The 25,472-nt window shown below is 43.1% G+C and overlaps 1 protein-coding gene across 1 annotated transcript in view; it reads right to left on the bottom strand.

Moving 5' to 3' along the window:
• RHEB (Ras homolog enriched in brain) overlaps positions 1–18,136 on the bottom strand; it is a 25,016-nt gene extending 6,880 nt beyond the window's left edge. The window contains exons 1-5 of the mRNA XM_015426345.1: positions 18,100–18,136; positions 17,051–17,122; positions 9,647–9,714; positions 6,301–6,383; positions 44–100 (exon numbers count right to left, since the gene is read on the bottom strand). Coding sequence (XP_015281831.1) covers positions 44–100; positions 6,301–6,383; positions 9,647–9,714; positions 17,051–17,122; positions 18,100–18,136 — 317 coding nt within the window. The remainder of the gene's footprint in view (positions 1–43; positions 101–6,300; positions 6,384–9,646; positions 9,715–17,050; positions 17,123–18,099) is intronic.
• Positions 18,137–25,472: the final 7,336 nt, after the last annotated feature.

The raw sequence follows: 25,472 nt of genomic DNA, 5'->3' as shown, positions 1-25,472 counted from the left end.
AGCAAAATGAAACATGGAATGAAATGAGAGTGTTACTACTTACTGCACTTTCCCCACCATATCCAATAACTTGCCATGGATAACTTTAATCACTTCAAAACTGTAAAAATAAAAGGATGACATCACACATGCCCTCCAATATTGCACCCTCTTTTTTTTTTTTAAACCCAGCCCACAATTAATTCTACAAGATCAGAGCTGCCAGCAAACACTGTCACTTATCCTTTCTCTCCCCCGCCCCCGGTTAAGTACACTTCCTAGCTGAAAACTCAGTGTCAGTGGTAGTCCTCCATGTTTACACAAACCAATGGGCAGCAGATTCCAGAAAAATAGTCTCTCATTACACAATACAGCTACTTTGTGGAACACTCTGTGGCAGAAGGTGCTGACGGTCACAAGCACAGGTGTTTTTTAAAAAAGGATCAGACACAGTCACGGGGAATCAGCCCGTCAAACAAACAGCTACCAGCCATGACTGCTAAATGGAACCTCCATCCTCACATGCCATGTCATTCCAGTAAAAAAACAGCAACAGCACTTGTGAGTGCACTGGCAGTGGAAGGCTTTCGCTTTCGTATCCCCGCTTTTGGGCCTCCAGGTTGGCCACGGAACCAAAGAGGATGCTGGATTAGCTGGATCGCTGGTCTGATCCAGCAGGGCCTGGCTTCCGCTCTGCAAGGTGGTGTGCACTGCCCTTGGAAACTTTTAGGTGGTGTTATAAGGCTGCTTTATTCACCGGAGCTTTTAAGGGAGGGTAGATTACAGGTGTTTTATTCTTAGATTGGGGGGGGGGATTTGTAGTTTCATTGTTTTAATTATATACTGTAAAGCCACCGTGAGCCATCCGCAAAGGTGGGATGTACACCTATAAATAAATGAATAGAAGCAAACAAGAAATAGAAGTCTGTACATGACCGGAGAAGGCTCAGCTGAGGCAGTGTGTGAATCTGATTTTTTTAAAAGGCAATAAGATTATAAGATTGATTACTAAGTCCCACAACAACTAAATATTCAATCAGAAATCCAGGGTACGGTAAGCTGTTCAAGAAACAACATACTGTCATAGGCCAGAAAGCTTCCAACCCAGTTATATACAATGTAGACTCATTACACAATCCTCTGGGAAATTCCCCTGTGCAAGCCTTATTGGAATGAAGATGAGTTGCACAACTACTATGTGGCCACAACAGGAGAAGGTTCCACTAGGGCATGACCTTGAACACACAGGACAAAAACGGCATTACAGCTAGTCAATCGGGTCAAAAGGGTCAGGACTTCCACTTTCAGCACAGAAACACAAACAAGAAACAGAAGAAAGCAGGACTGCCCTTGCCGTGTGCTGATAATTAGTGGAAATGGAAGAAGCGGACAAGCCTTGACAAGCAGCATACTACACTGCAATCTATAAACAGCAGCTGACCAAAAGGGAAGTGCACAAAAAACACTCTTGTCTGAGTCCTGCACCCGTGGTGCTCCTCTGCTTCCCATCAGTGGGCCAGTGACAGCACGGATCATCTTTCCCCACGTAAGTGCCTTGTAGACCTTGTGGATGATACCAGTGTTTTCCCCCCAAACACTCGCCCACCATCTGCACACATGCCAGCAATGAGTGGCACACAGTCCCAGAAGCCTTCACAGAATCACGGAGCTTAAAGAGGCCTGGTAGGTCATGTAGTGGAAACCCCTGCTTCTATGCATAGTCCAGAGCGTGACCACTCCTGACAGATGGCCGCCTGGCCTCTGCTTGAAGACATCTCCAGGGAGGGGGAGCCCCCTTCTGGTAACTGTGGAGCTGCTCTTATTGTTAGGGATTTCTCCTAATGCTCTACTGAACTTTATCCTTGTGTATCTTGAGCTCATCAGACCTGCCTTCTGGAACAGAACAAATTCTTCTTCTAGATGACAGCCCTTCAAGTAGTTGCAAACAGTGTTCCCTCTAAGCTGAGTTAGTGTGAGCTAGCTCACAGTTTTTCGGCCTTCAGCGCACACATTTTTTGTCTTAGCTCAGGAAGGAGGGCTCCAGAGCAAGCTAATTTATGCAGCAGCAAAATCGCTGGCTCACAACTTTAATGCCAGTAGCTCACAAAGTAGAATTTCTGCTCACAAGACCCCACAGCTTAGAGGGAACATTGGTTGCAAAGTGTCCATCTTGCCCAGGCTAAACACACTCTGGTCCTTCGAGGCTTTGCTCATAAGGTTTTTCTCCCAGAGCCTTGGCCGGTTCTCACTTTCCTCCTCTGAACACATTCCAATTTGTCTGCATCATTCTTAGAAGCACCTCACGCAACTGGTTTTGTGACTTCTCAGGCCTAACTAAACGATTACCCTTTCCTTCCAACCCACCTCAGTGGAGACATCAATGACTACGTCTAACAGACGGTACATCCTCTCCCCCCCATGGGCAAGGCTTTTAGGATTGGCAGCGGCTCTCACACCATTTTCACACACATGAAACATATTTACACGCAGAAAGGAAAAAGGCAAAATGAGATCACAAAGGGATCTTAAGTAGAAGCAGCCCAAAGAACTGCCAAGTCCAAGACAACGGTGATGTCAGACAGGACAAGACGGAATGTTAAAAGGCCCATTTTCTTTCCTCATTCTAAGTTTCCTGATTCTGAGAGGCCCGCTGAGACCGCCACCGGAAAGATCACGGACAGAAGGAGAAAAAGCCAGAAGAAGCCGAGCCGACGAGTCGTTCCAGAAGGAAGAAGTTCGAATAACGTCCCTCCACTGGGTGCTGTTAGGACAGTCCCCACCCCAGTACATATGTGGCCATAGGTAAGGGATAAGGTTAACTGTAAGCCGCTCAGAGACCCCCTGGGGGGTTCGAGCGGGGTAGCAAGTCGAAATAAATAAATAAATAATAAATAAGTGAAATGCCGCTCACATGGAAGTAATCAAAGCAGGTGCAGCTTAAGGATACCCTCCAGCTTAATAACCACCAGAAATTTATGCAGGCGATAGAAGCTGAGCTTGTGCTAGTCTCTGTTCTTGGTACAGGGATAGTTACTCGAAAAAAGCAAAGGAAGGGATTCAAAGAGCTCTGTGCGGACCAGTGTTCCCTCTAAGCTGAGTTAGTGTGAGCTAGCTCACAGGTTTTTAGTCTCCAGCTCACACATTTTTGCCTTAGCTAAGGAAGGATGGCTCCAGAACAAACTAATTTATGCAGTTGCCAAATTGCTCACTCACAACTTTAATGACAGTAGCTCACAAAGTAAAAGTTTTTGCTGACAAGACTCCACAGCTTTGAGGGAGCATTGGTGCAGACCACCATGAGACCACCAGGCCTTTTAAGGCACCTCTTCCCAACACAGCTTCTCTCATGTGTCTCCCCCCTCCCCAAAGCTGAAGACTGGGGAAACCTCTGGAGCAGCATCCAATCCGGCATGAGGACTTGCTAACGAAAGCAAGTGCCAAAGGCCTCATGCATGCGCAGAAATGCTCTAGAAGCACACCCACCATTATTTTGAGCCTGTCGTTATCTAGCAAGCAACCACAATACACAAAACTGGGGGAATACAACCAACATCTGTCAAAAGACAACCAACTGTAAAAGGAAATTCAGATTAGCCTACAACAGCATAACCCCTCCTCCTCACGTAGTGTAACAACAGCTACAACACTTTACCCCTATTGGTTTTAGGTATCAGAGAAAGGCCCCTAAAGTTACATTTAAAAAATCTGGTATGGAGATCTACATCTGCACATCTACATTCAAGTCAATAGATTAGGCCTTTGTTGTACAGTGCTTTTAGACTATCACCTTCATAAACTTCCCAATCTATTTTAGACTCAGAAATGCAATGAGATGTCCATGATTGACAACTGAATATGGAACAAGGGACGAGTCAGACAACTGGGGGGGGGGGTAGCCCACAAAGCAGGGCCAGACTCACTCATGAATTCAGGATCTATCTACAAATTAAAAGTCCTTGTGTTTGTTGGGGAGCTCCACAAGGACTTTGTACCACATGTAGGATGAGAGTTTTGGGCCTCCCAGCTGGACTCTGGCTCTGTTTACAACCAGGGCACGCAGGGAAAAAATGGCCCTAGCGGACATCCCCCCCCCAACCGCTGTTTTTGCATCTGCAAACCACCCCAGGCTCCATTGCGAAACTTACACGAGTAACCAGTTAAGCAACATGATTTTTACAACAGAGACAACAGCAGCTCTATGGGGGTGGCCTGAGGACATGTAAACATACGGGCAGCGGGGGGGGGGGATATACTGAGGCTGCTTTCCCCCACATGCAGCAGTTGCAAACAGACAAAAGCCGGCACAAAACTCCCACTGCACAGGTGACGCAAAGTCTTCGTGCTGCTCCCTAGCAAATGCGAGGACTTTATAATGTGCAGGCTGAGCCTCTGCATTCCTTAATAAGCAATGGGTCAGGTACTCAAAGACCAGAAGTCTACTTTGCCGTCTAGTAGGTGAAAGGTGAAGCTACAGACTGATGAAGAACCTATTGTCGTGGAATTAAGAGACTGTAATCACGTTAATCTCCAGAAGTCACGGGCACTGCCCTTGACGTTCACCAAGGCTTGTGGCTTTATTACAAAATGGGAGTGCCAACAACACTGATGAAGGGGGGGGGAGGGGAGTCCAAAGAAACATTTCTTCTAAAAGGACAGTCTGTACCTCAAAGCGGTCAGCATATTAACTCTGAAGCATTTTAATGGTAGCAATTTTTTTAATTACACTGCAAACATGTTCAGCAAGTCTGCTCAACAAGAATACTATTTTTAAACTACCTTTTGCAAAAGCAAATGATTTCCTATCCGACTTGCAGCAAAGCGCACACACACACACACACACGAGAAAGTGTTAATTGAGCCCCCTATTGCAGAGAGTGGAGCTCAAGCAATGGAAATTTCCGAGGCACAAGAATGCCTCAGTATTAGCTCAGGAGCCAAGGTCTGTCTCCTTATTAAGCTCTTGGCCTCTGCTGCCCTGTCACAGCCTGTCCACAGAACCTGCCCCCTAGTAAGGGGATCTCTGTTAAGTGTCCTAAACGGTGCAACGCAGACGAATCAAGGATCTCACTTTACACAGGCCACTGGGCAGACGAAGGCAAGTAACACCACAAGTCAGCTGTGCATGAGGAGGCAAGTATGGGGCAAGAGACCCCATGCTCCCATCACCAACCTCCCCGACCCACTCTAACAGGCTTTAGGTAATCAATCAATCAGCATCTGACTTGAAGTGCTGCCAATGTTTCCTCTTCTGGAGGAGAGAAGGGCCAGGTTCAACCTAGATGAATATTCAAAGCCTCATCGCACCCTCTTGGTCCTCAGTTTTGACACTCTTTCGGTGATGAGGTACGTAAGCTTTGATCCAACCCGTGTTTTAAAGTTCTGCACCATGCCGAGGTAATATTTGTTTTATCAGATGAATGTGACTGCACTAATGGCCAGAATGCAGTATGCTATCGCATCAGCAATTCAAAGTAAGATGCACACTGGATATGCCTTGAAGCCCTATACACCCAGGGGCCTGCATATCTGTGAGACCGCCTCTCCCTCTATGAGCCCCGAAGGGCTTTAGGATCTGCCAGCCAACATCTTCTGGTCATCCGTGGCCCCAGGGACGTCCACCGTGCCTCAACTAGGGCCAGGGTCTTTTCAGCCCTGGCCCCTACCTGGTGGAATGAGCTCTCACATGAGATCAGGGCCCTGCGAGACCTTTTGCAGTTCCACAGGACCCGCAAGACAGAGCTCTTCCGCCAGGCTTTTAGTTAGGGCAGAGGGTGTCCCCTCTCACTTGGCCTCTCCGCTCGGCGGGTCTGTTCTGTATTATCATCGATGGACCCCAACTTGTAACAGACTGCATCTGTGAGACTTTGATCTTTATTTGTATGATTGGAACAATACTGTATTTTATTGGAGTTTTAATTGTTTTTACTTTGTGCACATACACAAACACCAGTTATTATCTGATGGAAGCCGCCCTGAGCCTGCTATGCGAGGAGGGCGGGATATAAATCCAAATAAACAAACAAAAGAAATAAAAGACCCCCATCGGGTCGCCCAGAGTCAACTGTGACATGACAGCACTTTTCCACCACCAACTGGATACTGTGCTTCAGAAAGTTTCCAAATTCCCAAAATGCCACAAAGAAGCACGGCAGACATGACGAACTGCACAGGTGAACTGGAATCCTATGTACTTCTTGGATGCAACTCTTCTCGCAACCTCAAACCGACCAGGTATCAGTTGTCTTTCATTTTCTGCATTACTGTAGCGGGACTGAAATCTGGAAGAGCCCAAACGTAGCAGAAGTGGGAGGCATGGCTTACCTTTTTATTGATGTGACTGAGTAGACAAGAATGTAACCATTAATGTCTATGGAGTAGGTCTGAGGAAATATTGAGTATTCATCCTGTGGGAAGATAAAGTTGTGCTTTAATGTTCTGAAGCAACACAAATTTATGGATTATGATTTTGAAGAACTGGGTTAAGATTAACAACATTTAATCCTTACATAGTTGAAAGGCTGTGCGTGTATATGCATGCACTGATACCTTCTCTTTGTCTTGCGTTCCAGGGAATTCCTTACATAACTGAAGCATTACTATTCCTACACAGAGGCCAAAAGTAGAAATGACTCCGGAGAACATGCAAGGCATCTAACAGGAAAAGTCACATTGCACTGGCATGAGGTACTTCACGCACTATACGTTTACAAAGCAAATTTTAAGTCGCGAGTGAAAACCATTAACTGTTAACCCACAATTCCTTGTTGCTAGTTCACATTGTCTATCTACTTCATATGGCACGAGCTGGAAGCCCTTGAGGAATTACTGGCACTGTTTGAATCAGTCTGGAAATCTGCCCCATCTCCTCCTGTATTCTATAAGCACTCAGAGGTTTGGTCAAGCTGGTTTCCCCACCCCCCCCCACTCCCTTTTTCAAACCTCACAACCCTCCCCCCCCCCCCATTGCCTTTTACAGACTCAGAAGCACTTAACATTAGCCTCGACTAGGACCAGGGTGTTCTATGCCCCGGCCCAGTGGAACATGCTCCTGCTCGAGATCGGGGCCCTGCAGGACCTTCTACCATTCTGCAGGGCCTGTAAAATGGAGATGTTCCAGCCAGGCCATTGGATGAGGCAGCGGGCATCCACAATCAAGTGGGACTTCTTTGCTGCAGTGCTCCATCTCTACGCAGCCCGAACTGAGAAGATCTTTGGTGGCCCAGTGGCTCCAGCTTCTGAGACAACTGCACTTTAACTGATAGCGCTATTACCTGTTTTAATTCATACTGTTTTAACTATTTAATTATTGTGTTTGTATTATTGTATATTGTTGTTGTGATCCGCCCTGAGCCCGCACGTGGGGAGGGTGGAATAAAAGTCTAAATAAATAAATTTAAAAAAAAATCATGCCCCTGAAGAATATTCAGCTCTATCAGGATATTCAAGCCTATCCCAGTCATGATCCTCAGCCTCAGGTTGAGTAGAGCAGCCTACAGACCTCAAAAGCAGCCTTTGCCCTAACACACAGGCCTCAGGCCTTGCTGTAAATTTCCCCTCTGGGCCTACACTTTCCACATACCCCCTAAATCCGAGATGGGGCCTGGCGGAAATTAAGGGAATAGGGAAGCCGATCAATGCAGGGGAGGGAGAGCCCTGAGAGAGGGAGCACAGGAAACACTGCACAGAGAGGGAGGCTGATCCTCCCTGAAGCTGGGCTGCAGTAAGGCTGCTTTCAGGGGGAGCTGATCCTTCACCCAAAGTGAGGTAAGTCTGACTTGAGGGGGATCAGGACTTAAAACAGTGGTAGGAATCTGGTTAAGAGAGCTGCACTAGGGAAGTTCTCTTTCCGTGGGAGTTTCGCCTCATGTGTTTGCAGTGCAGCCTGTGTTGATCTGCTCTGTTGGCGTAACTGTTTTCTTACTTCAGCTATTGTTAACAGTATTTGTTTGATGCACTAGTCTTGTTTGTTCATTCTGTACTGGCCTTTCATGCTTCATATTTGGCCATGCAGCATGGCACGCCCTGACTGAAAAGGCAAGCCCTTGCCGACTCTGGGGCTGAAGGGGGCAAGAGGGAAGGAGTGGGCATAGGGGTCCTTGGGAGGGACTCCCTGTCCACAACAAACTGCCCGTGGCCCCACCCCTTCCCACAAGACCCCCTTCTCATTAATTTAGAAAAGCACATTTTCCTGCATATCCGTAAAGACCCCTGCGTTGTCCGTGGGTTCCCCGATTGTGCTGCTGTCAGGGCTAGTGTGGGGTCTACCACTTTTACAGTGATACTATTTCCTGATTTAACTTGATTGCTATTGTATTTCCACTGAAGAGCTGAAAGTGATCTGCTTAATTATTCAAATACAACCTTGATGGGATTGCAAATCTTTTGGAGCGTAGGACACTATGAATGATACACTCTCACTCTCAAACACACACCCCCACACACGCTCAGCCCTTGACACACTGACCACAGATCTGAGCACTAGCCATTCCCCTCTCACCACTGTTCACAGGCTCTGCTGCTTTAAGGATGCCTTGCAGATGACAAAGCTGTGTAAAGCCAGATGGAAGTTCCTGAATGGGCAATGTGAGTCGACAAGTTTTACAGCACGTTCTGTGCTCTCATGTTTAAAATTCTATTAAAATAGTTTCCTTACATGTCACTGTTTCATGTATATTTAGGTGGTTTTTATGCCCAGTGTTTATTATTAATAACTTTTGTGTTGTTTTGCTTTGAGCTGCCTCAAGCATGTCACTGGAGGTCGCATATAGATTTCTAAGTAAAATTCTAAGACCATAAAGGGAAAGTGGTCAACAAGTATATGCCTTAATACCCTACCCTTTTATTATATATGTTATGACACTCCCTGCCCCACTCACACAGAGTGCCTATCACCCTCTACAGCCTCTCTCTCTCTGGTTCAGGATTACAAGTAGGTCAGGCCATCACACCTCCTACCCCTCTTGTCTCTTTTGAAATCTCTAGAGACCCATAGGCATTTCACTCTTCGTGTCCTCTCTCACTCACATAGATATAAGCAGACAGGGTAGCCCAACCCCCTTTAATAACAATCCCTCATTCAACACTTCACAGAATTATTGGAGGTGTACACTCAATCACTGTTCCATTCACATGATGCCATCATTTGTTCATACCCTTAAAACATATATAGATATATCAATATCTTCATGTGTGTGAGTTTTTCCCCCTGAGACGAACAGCCCATAGGGGTATACAAAAATAGTTAACTTTTATTTATGGTTGGAAGATAAAATTGAATAAAGGCAGACGTTATAATGTTTCATTTCCAATTGAACTTTTGAACAGTTTCCCTATTCCTGCAACTGGGATCCTTTGTTACAAATTGACTCTTTTCAGCCAGCTCTAAGCAGCACTTCTCCAGTTTCACTCCACCAGAGTCACTCTTTTCCCTCTCACGTCCTAGCTGCCAACTCTCCAACTGCTCTCCTGTTGTTTTCCAGCTTTCTGTCCACAACCTTCCCTCGGCTCTCACACATTGCTCTTATGGAGAGGCAGAACCTAACCTGTCCGTCACACATATGTTTCTTTTAGGAATCACGTATAGCCTGCTTCCTTTGTTCAAAAGTTTCTACTTTTCATGCTTAGACAATTTACTGAAAAGGTTACCAGGGCCGTAATGATCACTTACCTGGCCAGCTGTGTCGACAACCTGAAGATGATATTCTTGCCCATTTACAGTAATCAGTTTCGTAAATGCTGCATAAATGAGAAAAGGAATAGTTTTCCATGTGCTGTCAGTTAACTCAGCATATCCAACTGGTCATTAAATGGGCTGTATCTCGGGCATCATAGTAAAGATAAACTGTTTTTCACTATGAAATCATTCCACTGCCAAGCATTCAGTTTTACAACTTCTCAAATATATACAAAAATCCAACGACTTACATAATGTTCAAGAATTTAATAAAAAGCAGATCTAAAAATAATTGCAAATTATATTCCTCATCAAATGGTGCTTTGCATTCATCCTAATAAGAGACACCAAAAACAAATACAAAACTAAAGCTAGCTTTAGTTAAAAATACAAAGTTGAAGAGCCAATTCTATCCTGCAACTTAACAGGAAAAAAACATACAATTTCCTAGAACTCTTTTATAAACAAGGATTGGAATGAACATTAACATTATATTTGATTGTACGAGGCACAAAGGACCGTTGAAATCAGAGTGATTGTCCAAGTAACTAGCTTACTCTAACTAAAGTACTCTTAGCTCTCTATCTGAAAGAACACACTGTCCTACTAGGTGTCAAACTGACCTAGAATGGTTCAGCTGCACATGACTGAGTGCCAACACAAACAGGAATGATGTCTGATATCTATCTATCTATCCATCCATCCATCCATATGCATATATACACACACACATGTATACCATGAAGACTTTTTGGCAGTGCATTTACTTATGGAACACTGTTGTTAAGATTGTGCAAGTGTTCTGCGGGAAGAAGACCTGTGGATGGATGGCTCCATCATGCAGCATTTGACTGGATTAGAAGGCTGCTGGAACTTGATAATGACGTAGCTGGGAGGGACCAGTGACAGCAACGTAGCTGGGAGGGATCAGCTTCTCCTTTTCCGCTGATGAAGTGTGTCAGCCATGAATTTAGGCTGCCTTCAGTTCTGGATGTTTCAGACAAACAGCAGCAAGGAGATGAGTGATCCTCACCAGGGCTATTCATGGGCCTCCCATTCTGGAGGGGAGGGAGTGGAGTTTGTGCTACACGGTTGCTGCTGCACAAACGGAAGTCTCACTCATTTTGAACAGCCTTTACAGGCCAAGTGCGCGATACCTGAGGGCACACCTTCTCCCACGCATACTCTTCTGTACACAGAGATTGAGCAGCAACAGTTTACAGCAAGTAATCACTAACTTTGTAGTAGTGAGTAATGGCCAGGAAGGTATTTTCCAGGACAGATCCAAGATTGTGAAATCCACCAGATCTAGGAAGCTTGGTCTGCTTATGTGGGACATGAATGTGTCAAAATTATGTTTCCATGTTGAATGTGCCACAAGAGCTACAACTCCTGTTTGTCACTGCTGTCTGATATTATTTGACTATCTTCACAGTTATTCTATTAATATTTATTACCTTTTAATCCCAACCTACTCTCCAAGGCGTTCAGAGTGGTATACATGCTTGCACCTACTTCCCTTTTATTCTCATGACAATCTTGCAAGACAGGTTAGGCTGACTGGCTCAAGGTATAAGAACGTAAGAGAAGCCAATGTTGGATCAGGCCAATGGCCCATCCAGTCCAACACTCTGTCACAAAGTGACCAAAAATACCAGGTGCCATTAGGGGGTCCAGCAGTGGGGCCAGGACACTAGAAGCCCTCCCACTGTTGCCCCGCCAAGCACCAAGAATACAGTGCACCACTTGCCCCAGACTGAGAGTTCCTATCTATAGGTAAAGGTTCCCTTGCTCGAAAGCCAGTCGAATCCGACTCTAGGGATGTGGTGCTCATCTCCGTTTCCAAGCCGAAGACCCAGTGCTGTCTGAAGATGTTTCCGTGGTCATGTGGCCGGCATGACTAGATGCTGAGGTGCACGGAACGCTGTTACCTTCCCACCGAAGCGGTACCTATTTATCTACTTGCAATTTCTTGCTTTCGAACTGCTAGGCTGGCAGGAGCTGGGACCAGAGATGGGAGCTCACTCTGTCATGCAGCACTCGGGTCTTGAACTGCTGAACTACCGACCTTCCGGCCTGCAGTTCAGCATCTTAACCACTTGAACCACCGCAGCCCTAGTGGCTAAGAGCCACTGATGGACCTCCGATCCATATGTTTATCTAATTCCCTTTTGAAGCCGCCCATGCTTGTAGCCGCCACCACTTCCTGTGGCAGTGAATTCCATGTGTTAATCACTCTTTGGGTGAAGAAGGACTTCCTTTTATCTGTTCTAACCCGACTGCTCAGCAATTTCATTGAGTGCCCACGAGTTCTTGCATTGTGAGAAAGGGAGAAAAGGACTTCTTTCTCTACCTGCTCTATCCCATGCATAATCTTATAAACCTCAATCATGTCACCCCTCAGCCGTCGTATAAAAACATAAGAGAAGCCAGTATTGGATCAGGCCAATGGCCCATCCAGTAAGGTAACTCAGTGAGCTCTATGGCTAAGTGGGGATTTGAATCTAGGTTTCCTCAGACTTACTGTAAAATTCTGATGACTTTACTACTCTGGTTCTTTCCCATCTTGGAAATATTTCATTGAAATAAATGCTTTAAACCTTCTTAAATATATATAAGTAAATTAAAGGATCACGATATACATTATTTTAGTCAAAATTACGCTGAAACATTGATTTTTCTAGTTTCCCGATTAGCTACCATATCTTGCACTTTTAAAATCCTTGTCAAAACAGAACACTCAAGACCACGTGAGAGTATTCTTCTTAAGGAAGTGGGCGGGCTACAAACTAGGGACTTGTAAAGAGTGAAAACCTGACAATATTTAACCTTTTATTGCTGAAGTGTAGACCATAGCCCAGCAGGTAAAGCATATGTTTTTGCATCTCCAATCTCCACATTCAACATTTGGAATGTCTAGTTTAAAAAACTCAGGGAGGAGCTAGCAAAGACCACTGAGTTACTATCAGTGCTGACAGAACTCAGCTAACCAATAAGTCTGGGCTATTATGAGGCAGCTCCATGAAGTCAGTTTTCTGTGATGTTAACATATTTCTACTTACTAGAATGCTTTTCCAATTACAAACCATAACGTACCTGTAAATACTACTTGGAAAGAGACCTCCTGCTACAAAATCAATTTTAAGTCAGGAGGGGGATGGACATGAACTGGAAAAACGCAGTTCATGTCAGTTCGCTCGCCAACCGAACTAGTTCATGGCTCCACGAACACCACTGAAAGGTACCGCAGACCCTTTAAATGGGGTTTGCAGAAAGCCTGAAAAACTACTGAGCAGCAGGGAGCGGCCTGCTCCCCACCGCTGTTTTGAATTATCTAATGTGGTCCCTTTAAACTTTAAAGGAACTTGGAGTCCCTTTAAACTCCTGCTTTCTGCTCTATCCATGAACTGCCACAAACTGGTTTAAAAGTTTGTGACAGTAGACCTGTCAGAAACTTTGGTTCACGAACCACAAACAGGGCAAAATTCGTGATCTGGTTCGGTTTGTGCACATCCCTAGTCAGGCAGACCTACAATGTAAGTGTTTTTTTAAGTTCACAAAGGTAATTTGAGGGAAGGGTTGTTTTTTTAAAAAAGTGTAAGCCTAGAACATTTGGTCTATACACTGTCTGCACAGATCTCAATTACATATGTCAGTATGGAAGAAAGCTACAGCACATTCTCTCTTAGTCATTCTTTTTAATTATGAAATCTGTGAATTTATACGCTTATTAAAATTATCTACACAGTCATCTCGGCATAAGTGGCATTCAGAGCAAACCACTAATGAAAGAATGTTAATGAATGATGAGCATCAAAGCTCTTTCACTGCGTTTTATAGATAGAAGAAACAATACAAAGAGAAGCTTACAGCAGTGGGTGATTCAAAAACTCAGAATGTAAAGAGATTGGTTGGAGACTGGCATATTTACCATGTGGCGACTTGCCTGACTGGTGCATCATGTACTGCATAGATTGACTGGTAAGTAGTATGCAGAAGGAGCTAGTGGTCATGATCAACGCTCCCTCTAACCTGTGGAGTCTTGTGAGTAGAAGTTCTACTTTGTGAGCTACTGGCATTAAAGTTGTGAGCACACAATTTGGCCACTGCATAAATTAGTCTGCTCTGGAACCATCCTTCCTGAGCTAAGGCAAAAATGTGTGAGCTGGAGGCTAAAAAGCTGTGAGCTAGCTCACACTAACTTAGCTTAGAAGGAACACTGGTCATGATGCACATTGGTACTAATGACATGAAGAAATGATGGCGAAACACTGCTGTTGGGCAGGAGGCCCTAGAAAAATTTAGGCTGCTAGGTAGGGTATTATATTTCCCAGACATCCAGGGTTCCAGTGTTCTCAGAAATGCTACCTGCTCCAAAGGTAGGGCCAGCTGGACAAGATGAGCTGGGAGACTTCAATTTGTGGATGAGACCACAGGATCAGAGGAGGGACTCAGATTTTTTTTAGGAACTAGGTGACATTTTGGAACAAGCTGAGCATGTACAAACCAAAGTCTTTACACTGATCCGTGAGTGAAAGATGACAGCAATGGGAAAACCTCTGGACTTGGAAAATTAATTCCCTGGGGATGATGGTTAAATCAGACAGTCTTAAAAGAGTAGAAATTATAAAAGTGTGTTTAGCAATAAATAACCTTCATCTAGACAAAACGAATGAGTTAAAGGGAAAACTGTACATGGTGAGGGTATATTGGTGTTATGTATCCATGACAGGCGCCTCTGAGCCAAGATCGAGTGACTGGAGTGCCTACTGGTAAAGAGAAGGCATAGATGTAGTGGCCATACCTGAAACCTAGTAGAATGGGAAGAATCAGAGGATACAATGATCCCTAGATAGAACTCTATAGAAAGGATGTGTTGGTGGAAGTGTTATTTTATACCTGAAAGACAGGATATAATCTAACAAATCATAAGGCACAGGAGGAACAGACTGCTCTACAAAACTGGTATAGGAGGAAACACCAAGCCTGAAAAGTGACTTAATATTTGAAATGCATTATTGCTTCCCTGACCAAAGCTTTGAAGGTGATCAGAGACTGCTAGGAGACAAGGATGTAATAAAGGGAGAACTCAACTACCCTCATGCCACCTGCAGTAATACAGGTTTTCTAGAAATATTACGAAAACTCTACTGAAAATTATTCAATGCCTTAATACTGTGTGATCTGATTAAGTATATTTGGATTCTTATAAGTATTTGTGGTTTTATTCCCTCTCTCCTGGTTTATAAACCAATTAAAACTAGATATGCACTCAGTCAATTCTTAGGGATAACCACACAGTGAGTGTATGTGTATTAATTTCCAGAACTTTAGAGGCCACGGGGAAAAGACACCCCCCCCCCCGGGAAAAAAAAACCCACAGAAATTTGGGGGAAGACTGAAATATAGCCAATACTTTATCAAACCTAGACTACTTTTACGGATTTAAAAACATTACATGTATAATTTATAAAGTAGTTGGCTTATACAATTTGGCATATTTATGGAATATAAATATCTTTATTCTCATAGAGGCACAATAGATAGGACTATCAGCATACCTGGATATTAAGTTCAGATTGTAAAACTGAACAATGGACTTTTGGCAACAATTAATATGATATGAGGTGTTTAGTTTAATACATGTTAATTGCTACCAAAATTACTTGCATTTAAACCAAAAAAATTGATAATAAGATATATGTCTGTAGTATATATACGATTATCTAATGCTATAGACTGTCTTGCATAAACATTTTCATACTACACATTTTGAGCAAAACATTGTGTTTCATTTCGCTCATTCCAAAAGAAAAAGTTATAGGTTTTCTGTGTTCCCCAAGTCTCCTTATTTTCTCACTGCAAACATTTAGAAAGTCTTCAGAATTCATGCTATACATTTTGAAGGTGACAAAAACTTTGCTGTAAGAAGCATTTCACATTCTGAGAGGGGGGGGAAGAGAGGGTTCTCCACCAAGGTTCCCCCAAATTTCCTAATTTTTCCATTAGGAACAGTGACATCCTCAAAAAAGACCTGCACCCCTGCATCTCCACCTGAAAAAAGTCACACTTTGAAACTGCCAAGCTTGTCTTATATTGTAATAACAAGAAACAGATGTCAATCCCATTACTTTTATGAAACAATGAATCTTTAGAAATGGAAGATTTTCCACCCCACAACTGAGAGGTTGTGCAAATGTCTGCTCAAACTGCAACAATGAGGGTACATTTCTAGATATGATTTAAGTGACGGTACTCTAGTCGTTTATTTAAAGCCACAGTAATAGAAGCTCCGCTAGAACATACGCAATTGACTAGGAAGACACACACAGGTTGATTCCACACTAGATCTAAAATCCTGGTTCAACCCTGTCTCCGAACTTACATTCTAGACTACACTCAAGTTCACCCCTGTAATTATCTCGGGGTATTTTTTGTTTCCACATTACATTGAGGTCACCCCAGTTTCTCCCCACACTTGTCCCGGGATAAACGGATGCTGTTATAACTAGGGATAAATGCAAGGTATTGTGTCGCGAGTTGAACTCTGATAAAACCAGGGATGAGATCCAAGTGCGGAAAGGACCACAGTGATATGAAGAGGCTGGCATGGTTAAGAAGAAGATTACAAGAAAGCAGGGCAGTTTCCTTTAGTATGTGGAAGTCTAGCCCAAATAAGGAGAAGCTGAGGGAGTACGGACTCTGGCATATGAAATGCAAAATAGAAGACACCTCCCCACAAAGAAATTTGAAGCATAAATTACTAGAACACAGACAAGAACCTCTTTAAAATTAAAGTAAAGCTTGCCTTGAGCCAAGAGAAAAGGAGGAGTACAAATATTTTAATAAATAATTCAGTCAGATTACTCCCATAACCTTCCCATTAAAAGCATCTAGAAATAGTACCATTTCAGGGAAATTAATACCCTAGGGACCAGGATTTTAGGAATGCCTACAAAATAATTCATAAAGCAACATTTACATCAATGTTGACTTTCGAGTTGCATTTTTAAATGTGTTCTGAGAATCATCAAAAAGATCAAAAGCTACAAATCAAGCTGTGCTATTAAGATGCACATATGACTATTTCTGGAAGCTCCCTGATTCCCAGCGCTTGAAACCATGTACATGCCTGAATCACTAGCTGTGCTTTAAGCACCAGCGGAAGGTGGTGGTAACAGGACACTGTAGCAAATGCACTTCAGGAAGTCCCATCTTCCTTGGGCACACAACTTGACACAAAAAACAACCATCAAAAGAAGTCAGGAAACACGTAAACATAAGCTACTCTGAGCTCTTTTAAGAGTAAGCACAGAACCCCATTAAACAAATAAATGTCACATTAGCTAAGAAAGCACTCTTCCAGTGGGGGGGGGGGGGAGATGGACTGTTACTTACTGTTCTCTATAGTAGGGTCATATGAATCAACAAACTGTCCTTCCACAAACTGGATAGTCAGTGACGATTTCCCTGTAAAGAAAGCAAATGTAATGTTAACAGTGCAGCACATTTTGAGTCAGGCAAAAAAAGGAAGTGTTCTTTACTATGAGACCATGAGGAAGAACACAGACTAGTTTTGCGTTTTATAAACACAGGCTAGGAATGGGATCCAAATCTTAGGCATGCTTAAGGAATTGGGAATGCCCAACAAAACATTTGGCTTTCTTTGAGCAGCAGACACACTCACATTATGACCGTGAACCTGCTTTCAAAATCCCTCTTTTATTTCAAAAGCAGTTTATCACGGGGAGGGGGGGGGCACAGTGCTGTTCAACAAACACGACACCAAAGTTGTCTTGGAAACATGGAGCTAATAGTGAAGGTTCTTTGGATCCAAGCCATCAACCAAAACTTTCCATGATGCGTAACCTACACTGATATGAAATTAAGCCGTTGTTGATAATCCTTCTGACTCATGAAAAAAACAACTGAAACTCAGGGAAGACAGCATCTCTGCAAAGCATCTGCACCTCCCCACGGAAGGCACAGGCTGCTCCCACTGGCCATGGTGCAAATTTAGTTTCTGTCCCAATGGAAAATTCAACATGTGCTACTTTATAATGTGCCCTACATCCAATAAATATGGCAGGAACTTATCGAACTGTGATCGGAAATCAGCTGGGTCTGGAATTAGAAGCTGAAAGACAAGTCAGCTGACCAAAGCAGAAACTGTCCCTGTATGGCAAACGGCCTCTGTAACAGGCATGCCATTAATATCAACATAGCACTTTCTGCATGCGAGTTGGTTGTAAGAAAGAGGGATGCAGCCACTTTTAAATGTAATCTTCATTACAGTTTACATGCAATAAAATCCTTCTGCATATAATGAGAACAAGAACTCTTCTGCTACTAATCATACTGTTCAGACAATCTGTGTAGAAAATCACAGGGACTACGGAAAAGTCCAAAGATGTACTGCTAGAGGAACTCAGGCATCTGGCTTCTACTTTCCGAAGATTTATGTTCGCTCAAGGAACCTGCCATAGCGGTGTAATGTATCAACCAACTCTCAAATCCACAGAACATAAACAAGGGTTGTAGTACTCACATTTACACACTGTGACATACTTTCAGAACATGACTGAATATCGGCCTAAGTGATAAGTTCATGAAATGTTTCTCTGTAGTCAAAATGGACTCCACAACAGGATTTGGGGACAGGCAAACTGTAGGTATCACATGTACCGATACTGGCAGAGTATGAGACACAACAATAGCGCAGCCATCTGTTGGAGAGTTCAGTCATGAACCCGCACGTTTTACAAACCAAATCCCCACAAATGCTTGTCATGCATGCAACTGATTGTCAGAGAGATCACAAGACCATTCCACTTGCATTTGAGTTTTACTGAATTGCAATGCTAGTCACACGGGAGTGACTGCAATGGCCAAGTTCAAGGGCCTCTTCTGATAGCTAAACAAACAAACAAAACCCCAACAGAAAGGTGTTAAAGGAATTAGGTAGGCTGTGAAATCTTCCTGAGATATTAGAAAAGGAGTCAGTTTTATTTTTATGTAACAGACTAACATGGCTAGCCTGCTGGACTTGTATTTGTGAAATATGACAGAACTGGAAACCCTGATGTGTGTTCCAAGTCAAGAGGATTCACAAAAAGTGTCACATGAACATGCGGCTTTCCTCCATTTAACAAAGCAGTTCCATTTCTTTAGCAGCAAACTGTAAGAACTGTCCAGCTTATTGTGTTCAACTATGCTCTAACTGCCAGCTAACAGATCTCATATTCTTAAAATAAGGAACTGGCAATAGCGCCATGCACAATGTGTCACTAATTTTCACTGAGAAATAGTTCAACATCCTGGTCTTAGGCCTACTCAAATTTATCTTAGAACAAACAGCTGTACCTTTCTCTGTACAGCAGTGACGCCCCTCCCCCATCAAATAGCGGCAAATACTCGCCTCATATGAGCCAGCACTAGACAACTCTACATCAAAGACCACATGGCATTTTGGGCCTGGATTTATGCTTTTCAGCTTCCAGTGTAGACTACATAAGAGCTGCAGTGTATTTTAAAGACATTTCAAGACAATTATCAGATTGAGAGTTCATCCCTCCTCTTAGAAAACACAATCTTTCACTAGACAAGAAAGAGATGGGGGTTGCTCTCCTATTTTGCACAGTGCACCTTGCTCTACTAGAATCACATAGGAGGAAGAGGAGGAGGAAGAAGAGGAGATTGGATTTCTACCGTGCCCTTCTCTAACCAAAGGAGTCTCAAAGCGACTTTCCTTTCCCTTCCCCACAACAGACACCCTGTGAGGTAGGTGGAGCTGAGAGAGCTCTGAGAGAACTGTTCTTGAGAGAACAGCTCTGAGAGAACTTGTAACTGACCCAAGGTTACACCAGCAACTGCATGTGGAGGAATGGAGAATCAAACCTGGTTCTCCCAGATCAGAGCCCACGGTCCTAACCACTACACCAAACTATACATAAAATCTCATAAGATAGCACTTCGCTGCATAATACAACCCTAAATATGCATTTTTGCTTAGAAACACGAATAGTTTGCTAGATCAAGCTATTACTTATTTGAAAGATTTCTACCACATCTCAGTCATGCAAGCAAAATCCACAGAAAGTTTACAGACTGCAGTAATTCAATGATCACTTTAAAACACTAAACAAAATTCTGTAAGCTAGTCAGCTTTACCAGGGTACAGCACACCATCAATACAACAAGCTTACAAACCTGCACAGGGGAGAAACAGATTTAAACACCAACCAAAAAAGGATGTGTAGATTACAGGACTACACCGTGCGGTACCTAAAATTAAAGAGACTAGGTACCAGGCAAAGAGCTGCAGCAAGGGTGTTTACTCTGTTTGCTGGACATCATGACACATGGACCGTAATCATGAAAACTTTCTAAAAGATGCTGTATTTGACTATCACATACAAAGCCCTTCATGGCCTTGGCCCCTCTTATTTGTGGGACCGCCTCTCTCCCTGTGTTCCATCATGACAACTTCGCTCACGTCAGCAGGGGCTTCTGCAGCTGCCAACCTGCAAGGAGGCAAAATCAGCAACTGTCCATACACCGGCTTTTCTCTGTTGTGGCTCCCACCTTGTGGAATGGCTCTGCCCGAGGAAGTCAGGAAAGCTCTCACTCTCCTGACTTTCCACAAAGTATGCAAAACTGAACTATTCAAGAAGGCTTTTCTGTGCAGGTAACAGGGCTGCACTGTACAAAATGGTTTGATTACAGACTATTGTCTATATTGCTCTGCACGGCCTATTGCAAGTAGGATCCTATTTATGTAATTTCTGTACCAGTTAAAAGTGTCGTGTGAACATTTATGCTATGCATCAGTTCTTTCTGGTGGTTCTAGACTTCTAAAATCCTAATGTATTGGTTACTGCATGTCCCATACTGTCAACTGTACTGACTCACTATGTGTAATCCACCACCTTAAGTCCCTGTGGGAAAGAGAAAAATAACACAAATAAAATAAATACTTGAATCAACCTCAATTTCATTCACTTAGCGTCAGCACAAAATAAACACTGAAGTCTGGGGTTGTGTCAGATCATGTGGAGAGTTGCTCTTTAAGCTGGGTAATGCAAACAAAGTTAAGTGGAATGTTGTATCACTAGTGAAAGTGATATGCTCTCCAGAAAAGCAAAAACAGAACTGAGAACTGAATTTGAGTCCAGGGGCACCTTTAAGACCAACAAAATTTTATTCTGGGTATAAGCTCTTGTGTGCACGCACACTTCTGCAGATACCAGAAATGGTAACTATAATGTATGATTTGTGACAATGCATGCTGAATTATCGTTTCAGCACTAAGCAAGCCGTATTAGCATGAAAAAGGAATATCATTGCAGAAGATGCCAGTTATGTAACACTCACGCTTCCAGGCTCTCTGCCAATGAAGTACGGGCAGACAAGCAGCATGCTTGGTTATAATTCAGAGTTGACCAAATGGCATTGGAATACATTATTAAATTGCAGCCAGACAAGGTAACACACAATGGCCCCAACAACCTTCTATTTCAAGCAGGAGAAGAGAAGATGCTGAGTCTTATGTCTGCCTGTACCATGTCTGTTGGCATGCTCTGTCTTCATGTTCCCCTGCCATCTGTGAATCAAAACCAGAACACTCCTAAAAATCCACTGTAACCACACACAGCAAAACCATGCATGCTTTAGAAAGTTGAGGGAAATATGGGGGAATTCACTGACAATCTTAGTTTCAACTCTGCCAATTTCAGAAACCTGCAGTGGTAGAAGAAAGGGAGAAGCAATGGGGCCTAGAGATTTCAGCATACATAATTATATGGAAAAAAAGATGTGTAAGGTATTCCTTACTGTCAAAGAAGAAACTGACCCAGCTGATAAAGAACTTGAGAGGCTATTAACCACAAGTATCCAGGTAGCACTTAACATAAATTATCTACAGAAAAAAAATCAGATTTGAGTCCAGTAGCACCTCAGACCGCAACAAGAGCTCCAGGGAATAAGCTTCAGAGAGTCAGACACATCTAAACGAAGGGAGCGTTGACTCTTGAAAGCTTATACCCTGAAACTCTTGTTGCTCTCTAACGTGCTACTGGACTAGAATCTAACTTTTTTACTGCAGACTAGCATGGCTACCCTCTGAAGCTATCAATAGTAAGATAGTTGTTGTAGATTTTCTGGGCTGTATGGCCGTGGTCTTGGCATTGTAGAACCTGACATTTTGCCAGCAGCTGTGAGCATCCTCAAAAGTGAGGGGGTCTCTTCTGTCTCACTTCTGCAGGAGTATACCGCATACCCTGTAGTTGTAGACAGGTTTACATTGGGACCACACAACTTAGTACCCAGATAAGAAGAACATGAAAGACACTGCAGACTTGGCCAACCTGAAAAATCAGCAGTGGCTGAACACAGCCTAACTCAAACAGGACATGGTATCTTATTCCAAGACACTGAAATGCTCAACAGCACATCCAATTACCATATCAGTTTACATAGGGAAGCCATTGAAATTCATAAACATAAGCACAATTTCAACAGGAAAGAAGAGAGTTTAAAAATAAATAGGGCATGGTTCCCAGTCCTGAAAAACACAAAATGTTCTACATCTTACAATACTACTACAGATACGACTAGAATTTCAACAGCCAGTCCATATGCAAAAGAGCCTCCTCAGGAAAGCTCCTCTATTAGCATGTCACAGCCTGGGAAGCTCCTACAAGATGACTCAGCCCTACCCCACCTTCCTGAATAGATATAAATTACCTGTCTACCATTTTTCTTCTCACATTGACACAGAGAGTACTCCATCTTTCTGTCTTATACGTTGGAGAATGGCAAAACATCAGGCACTACAATGCTAAGACCACGGCCATACAGCCTGGAAAATCTACAACAACTAATGAACTCTGGCCGTGAAGGCCTTTGACAACAAATAGTAAGATACTTTGATCAAATATTACAGTTTGTACAGCAGCATCAGACAAATTTCATACTTATATAAGGATGCTTTTGGACTGACCCAATACTGCTGGGCTCAATTTTCTGAAGACTGGGGCCGTTGCAGAGCCCACAGGGAGAGAGGATGCCTCCTTTGCATTAGTTTTCTTTAGCCTTCCCTCAAGCCTAGTTTCGTATGCCCCCCCCCCCGCCTCTTCCCCTGCAGCAGAGAGGGAGATAGAGGCACAAGAGGAAGTGAGAGAACAGATCAGACTCATCTTGGCACCTTTTATCTCTTGCACTGCCTCTTGCCAGGCTTGATAATAAGAACTGTGTGGGGGATATTTCTAAACAGGAGAGGTTGTTTTGCAATCTATTTTTTTAAAAGTAACTTTTAACCCCGCAGGCCTATAATCACCTAGGATCCCACTGCTGCTAGGTTGTCCATTTTGACTTTCCACCACAACTTCTTCAAAAAATATAAACAGCTTCTGAATTACTAAAACAGAGGTGGATTTCAGAAAGTCATCTTATGCACTTCCAAATGCTTACATTTTAACATATTACTTAATGACAAAGCTTACCCTAAAATACTACCATCTAATCTCATCCAAAGTTTATTTTGCAGTAGTTATTCAGCAAAGGGTTATGTCATTTTAGCCTCATCTCTATTCTTCCATAACACAGATTTCTTGTAATCTTTATTCACGAAATAGCAATTTGACATAACACTTCCCTATTGGGTTTCCAACTGAACTGCTCTTCAACTCTAATAGCATTGCATTGGACAACACAAAATTACCCATAACTCCACACAATTTTATACCCTAAGACAGTTTTGCTTCAAGCAAAGCTCCTTCTGTCAGTTCCAATCCATTACAAAACTAGGAGGACAGTACACTGGTCTGCTCTTATCAGTTCTTCCACACAAGCTCCAGTGTTGTTCTACTTTTCCTAAAGGCACCTTCCAGGCAACTACTTTAAAGCAGCAGTAGCAAAACAGGACTGCAAGAGGAGAAAGCGGACAACAGCCCAAATGCTAGACATTGGACTACACTGTTTCCTTCAAAGAAGCATGTTTCTAGTCTTCATAGGCATCCTAGCTATAGAGAAATATTTCAAAGTTTTAAAAAAAGTTTCAAAGGAAATAAGGTTAACATTTTAGGCAGTTCTCACTGCGTTGTCCATTTTATGCAAATACACTGTTGCCTGTCTTCTCTAACTGTTCAGGAGAGCCTTTTTACAAGGAGAACAGGGTCATGGTTAACATCCAAGAAATGTTAGGTAGGTTGCTGTATACGCCACATACAGTTGTGCTGTTTCTCTGATTTGTTACTCTGGTTCTGTTTCATTGTCTGCATTATACTATTTTACTGCCATGCATAGTGCACTAAACAGTATACTATAGTTTTGTCATCCCATTATATTGCGCAGTTGATTGATTTTATACTGCTCTGAGTGCATTGTCTTTAGATGTGTGTTGTGTAATCTGCCTTGAGTTTCAGTGAGGAAGTAAATAAAAGTGGGCAGGCAGTCCGTTAAATACCCAGGAGGAGTTGTCATGGCTTTCCTGTCACGGGGAAAGGACTTCTATGAAGCGCACAGCTTACTGGCACTGTCCATTAGATTTAACTGCTGCTCACTTTGCCATCCCCTATGTCAATGTCATTGACTTCCTTTTTTTTTTTACATAGTTTTGTATTACAGCTAGCCAACTGTCTCCTCTGTTAATTTTTAGAGATGGTTTTGTAAGTACACAAAGAAAGATGACCTGCCCCAGACTTCTGGGAGTACTGATAATTGTATACTAAGGATTTTCCAGTCCTGCTTGGCTACAGCATATAAGTAAAGAAACAAGAATGTCCAAAGAATGTCCTCCCAGATTTTCTCTAGTTTAAAGCAATGACTGTTGGTAGAAAAGACGGACTACTATCCTTATAATAAACTTCCTGTTTTGAGAACATAAAAGAATGAATACAAGAAATATATGTAAACACGGATACCTCTCTCACACAAAAGAAAAGCTCCTAAACTGATGGCTCATAACTTTTAAGACAGCATCTACCAGGAAGATGACTCTGAGCAACATGCATCCCAAAGGGTGCATCCTCCTGGATTCTTAAAAAGTAGACAGGGGAATAAAAAAATGGCTTGATGGACCAGAAAACCAGCTTGCCAGTTTAGCACAACATAGCACAATGCCATCCGTGTTTCATCTTGAGCCCCACTGCAGTATATGGGATTTACTTAACGTTTCAGGTAAGTGTGCATAACACTGCAGCCCTAGTAAATCAGACAAACTGACATGTCATCTTGGTTCAAACCTCATTCTTTAGTGATGATCACAAATCGAAACTGAGTTAAAGCAAATGTTTTCATGCACACTAAGGCCAGGATCCAAAGAACTACTGAGATCTGGGCATGCTGTATGTTAACACTGATTTTTTTTTGTTACAGAATAAAGTTTCACACCATACTGAACTACTTTTGAAACCTTCCCTTCGCCCCAATTCCACTCACCATCAGGAAAGGGAAGAGATACTGCTGCTTGAGAAACATACGCCAAATTGCCAGAAACTGTTCTGGAACAAACTGCCAGAAGGAGCACTCGATATAATGCCTTACAGCATAAACAGTCCTCTTCCAACATTGTTCTATGGTCTCATCCAGAACCTGGCCACAGTGGGCAAGATGATAAACCAAACACTGATAAAACTGATGCAATGATACAAAGGTCTTGTGACTTGTCTGGGGAAAAGTGGAAGAGAGACCTCATATAAGGCAATGCTTTGCACTTCCTAGTCCCCTAGATGGACATGTCCTTATGCAGTCATTGAGCATTCTATGGCCCCGGTCACACGGGCTGGATATTGCGGGGGGGGGGGGGGGGGGGGCTGTTGCC

Source organism: Gekko japonicus, unplaced genomic scaffold (assembly GCF_001447785.1).
Source record: "Gekko japonicus isolate JY-2015 unplaced genomic scaffold, Gekko_japonicus_V1.1 scaffold691, whole genome shotgun sequence".
In the NCBI taxonomy this organism is placed as follows: Eukaryota; Metazoa; Chordata; class Lepidosauria; order Squamata; family Gekkonidae; genus Gekko; species Gekko japonicus.
Note: the sequence above shows the minus strand (reverse complement) of the source record. Positions and strands in the feature narration are given on the sequence as shown.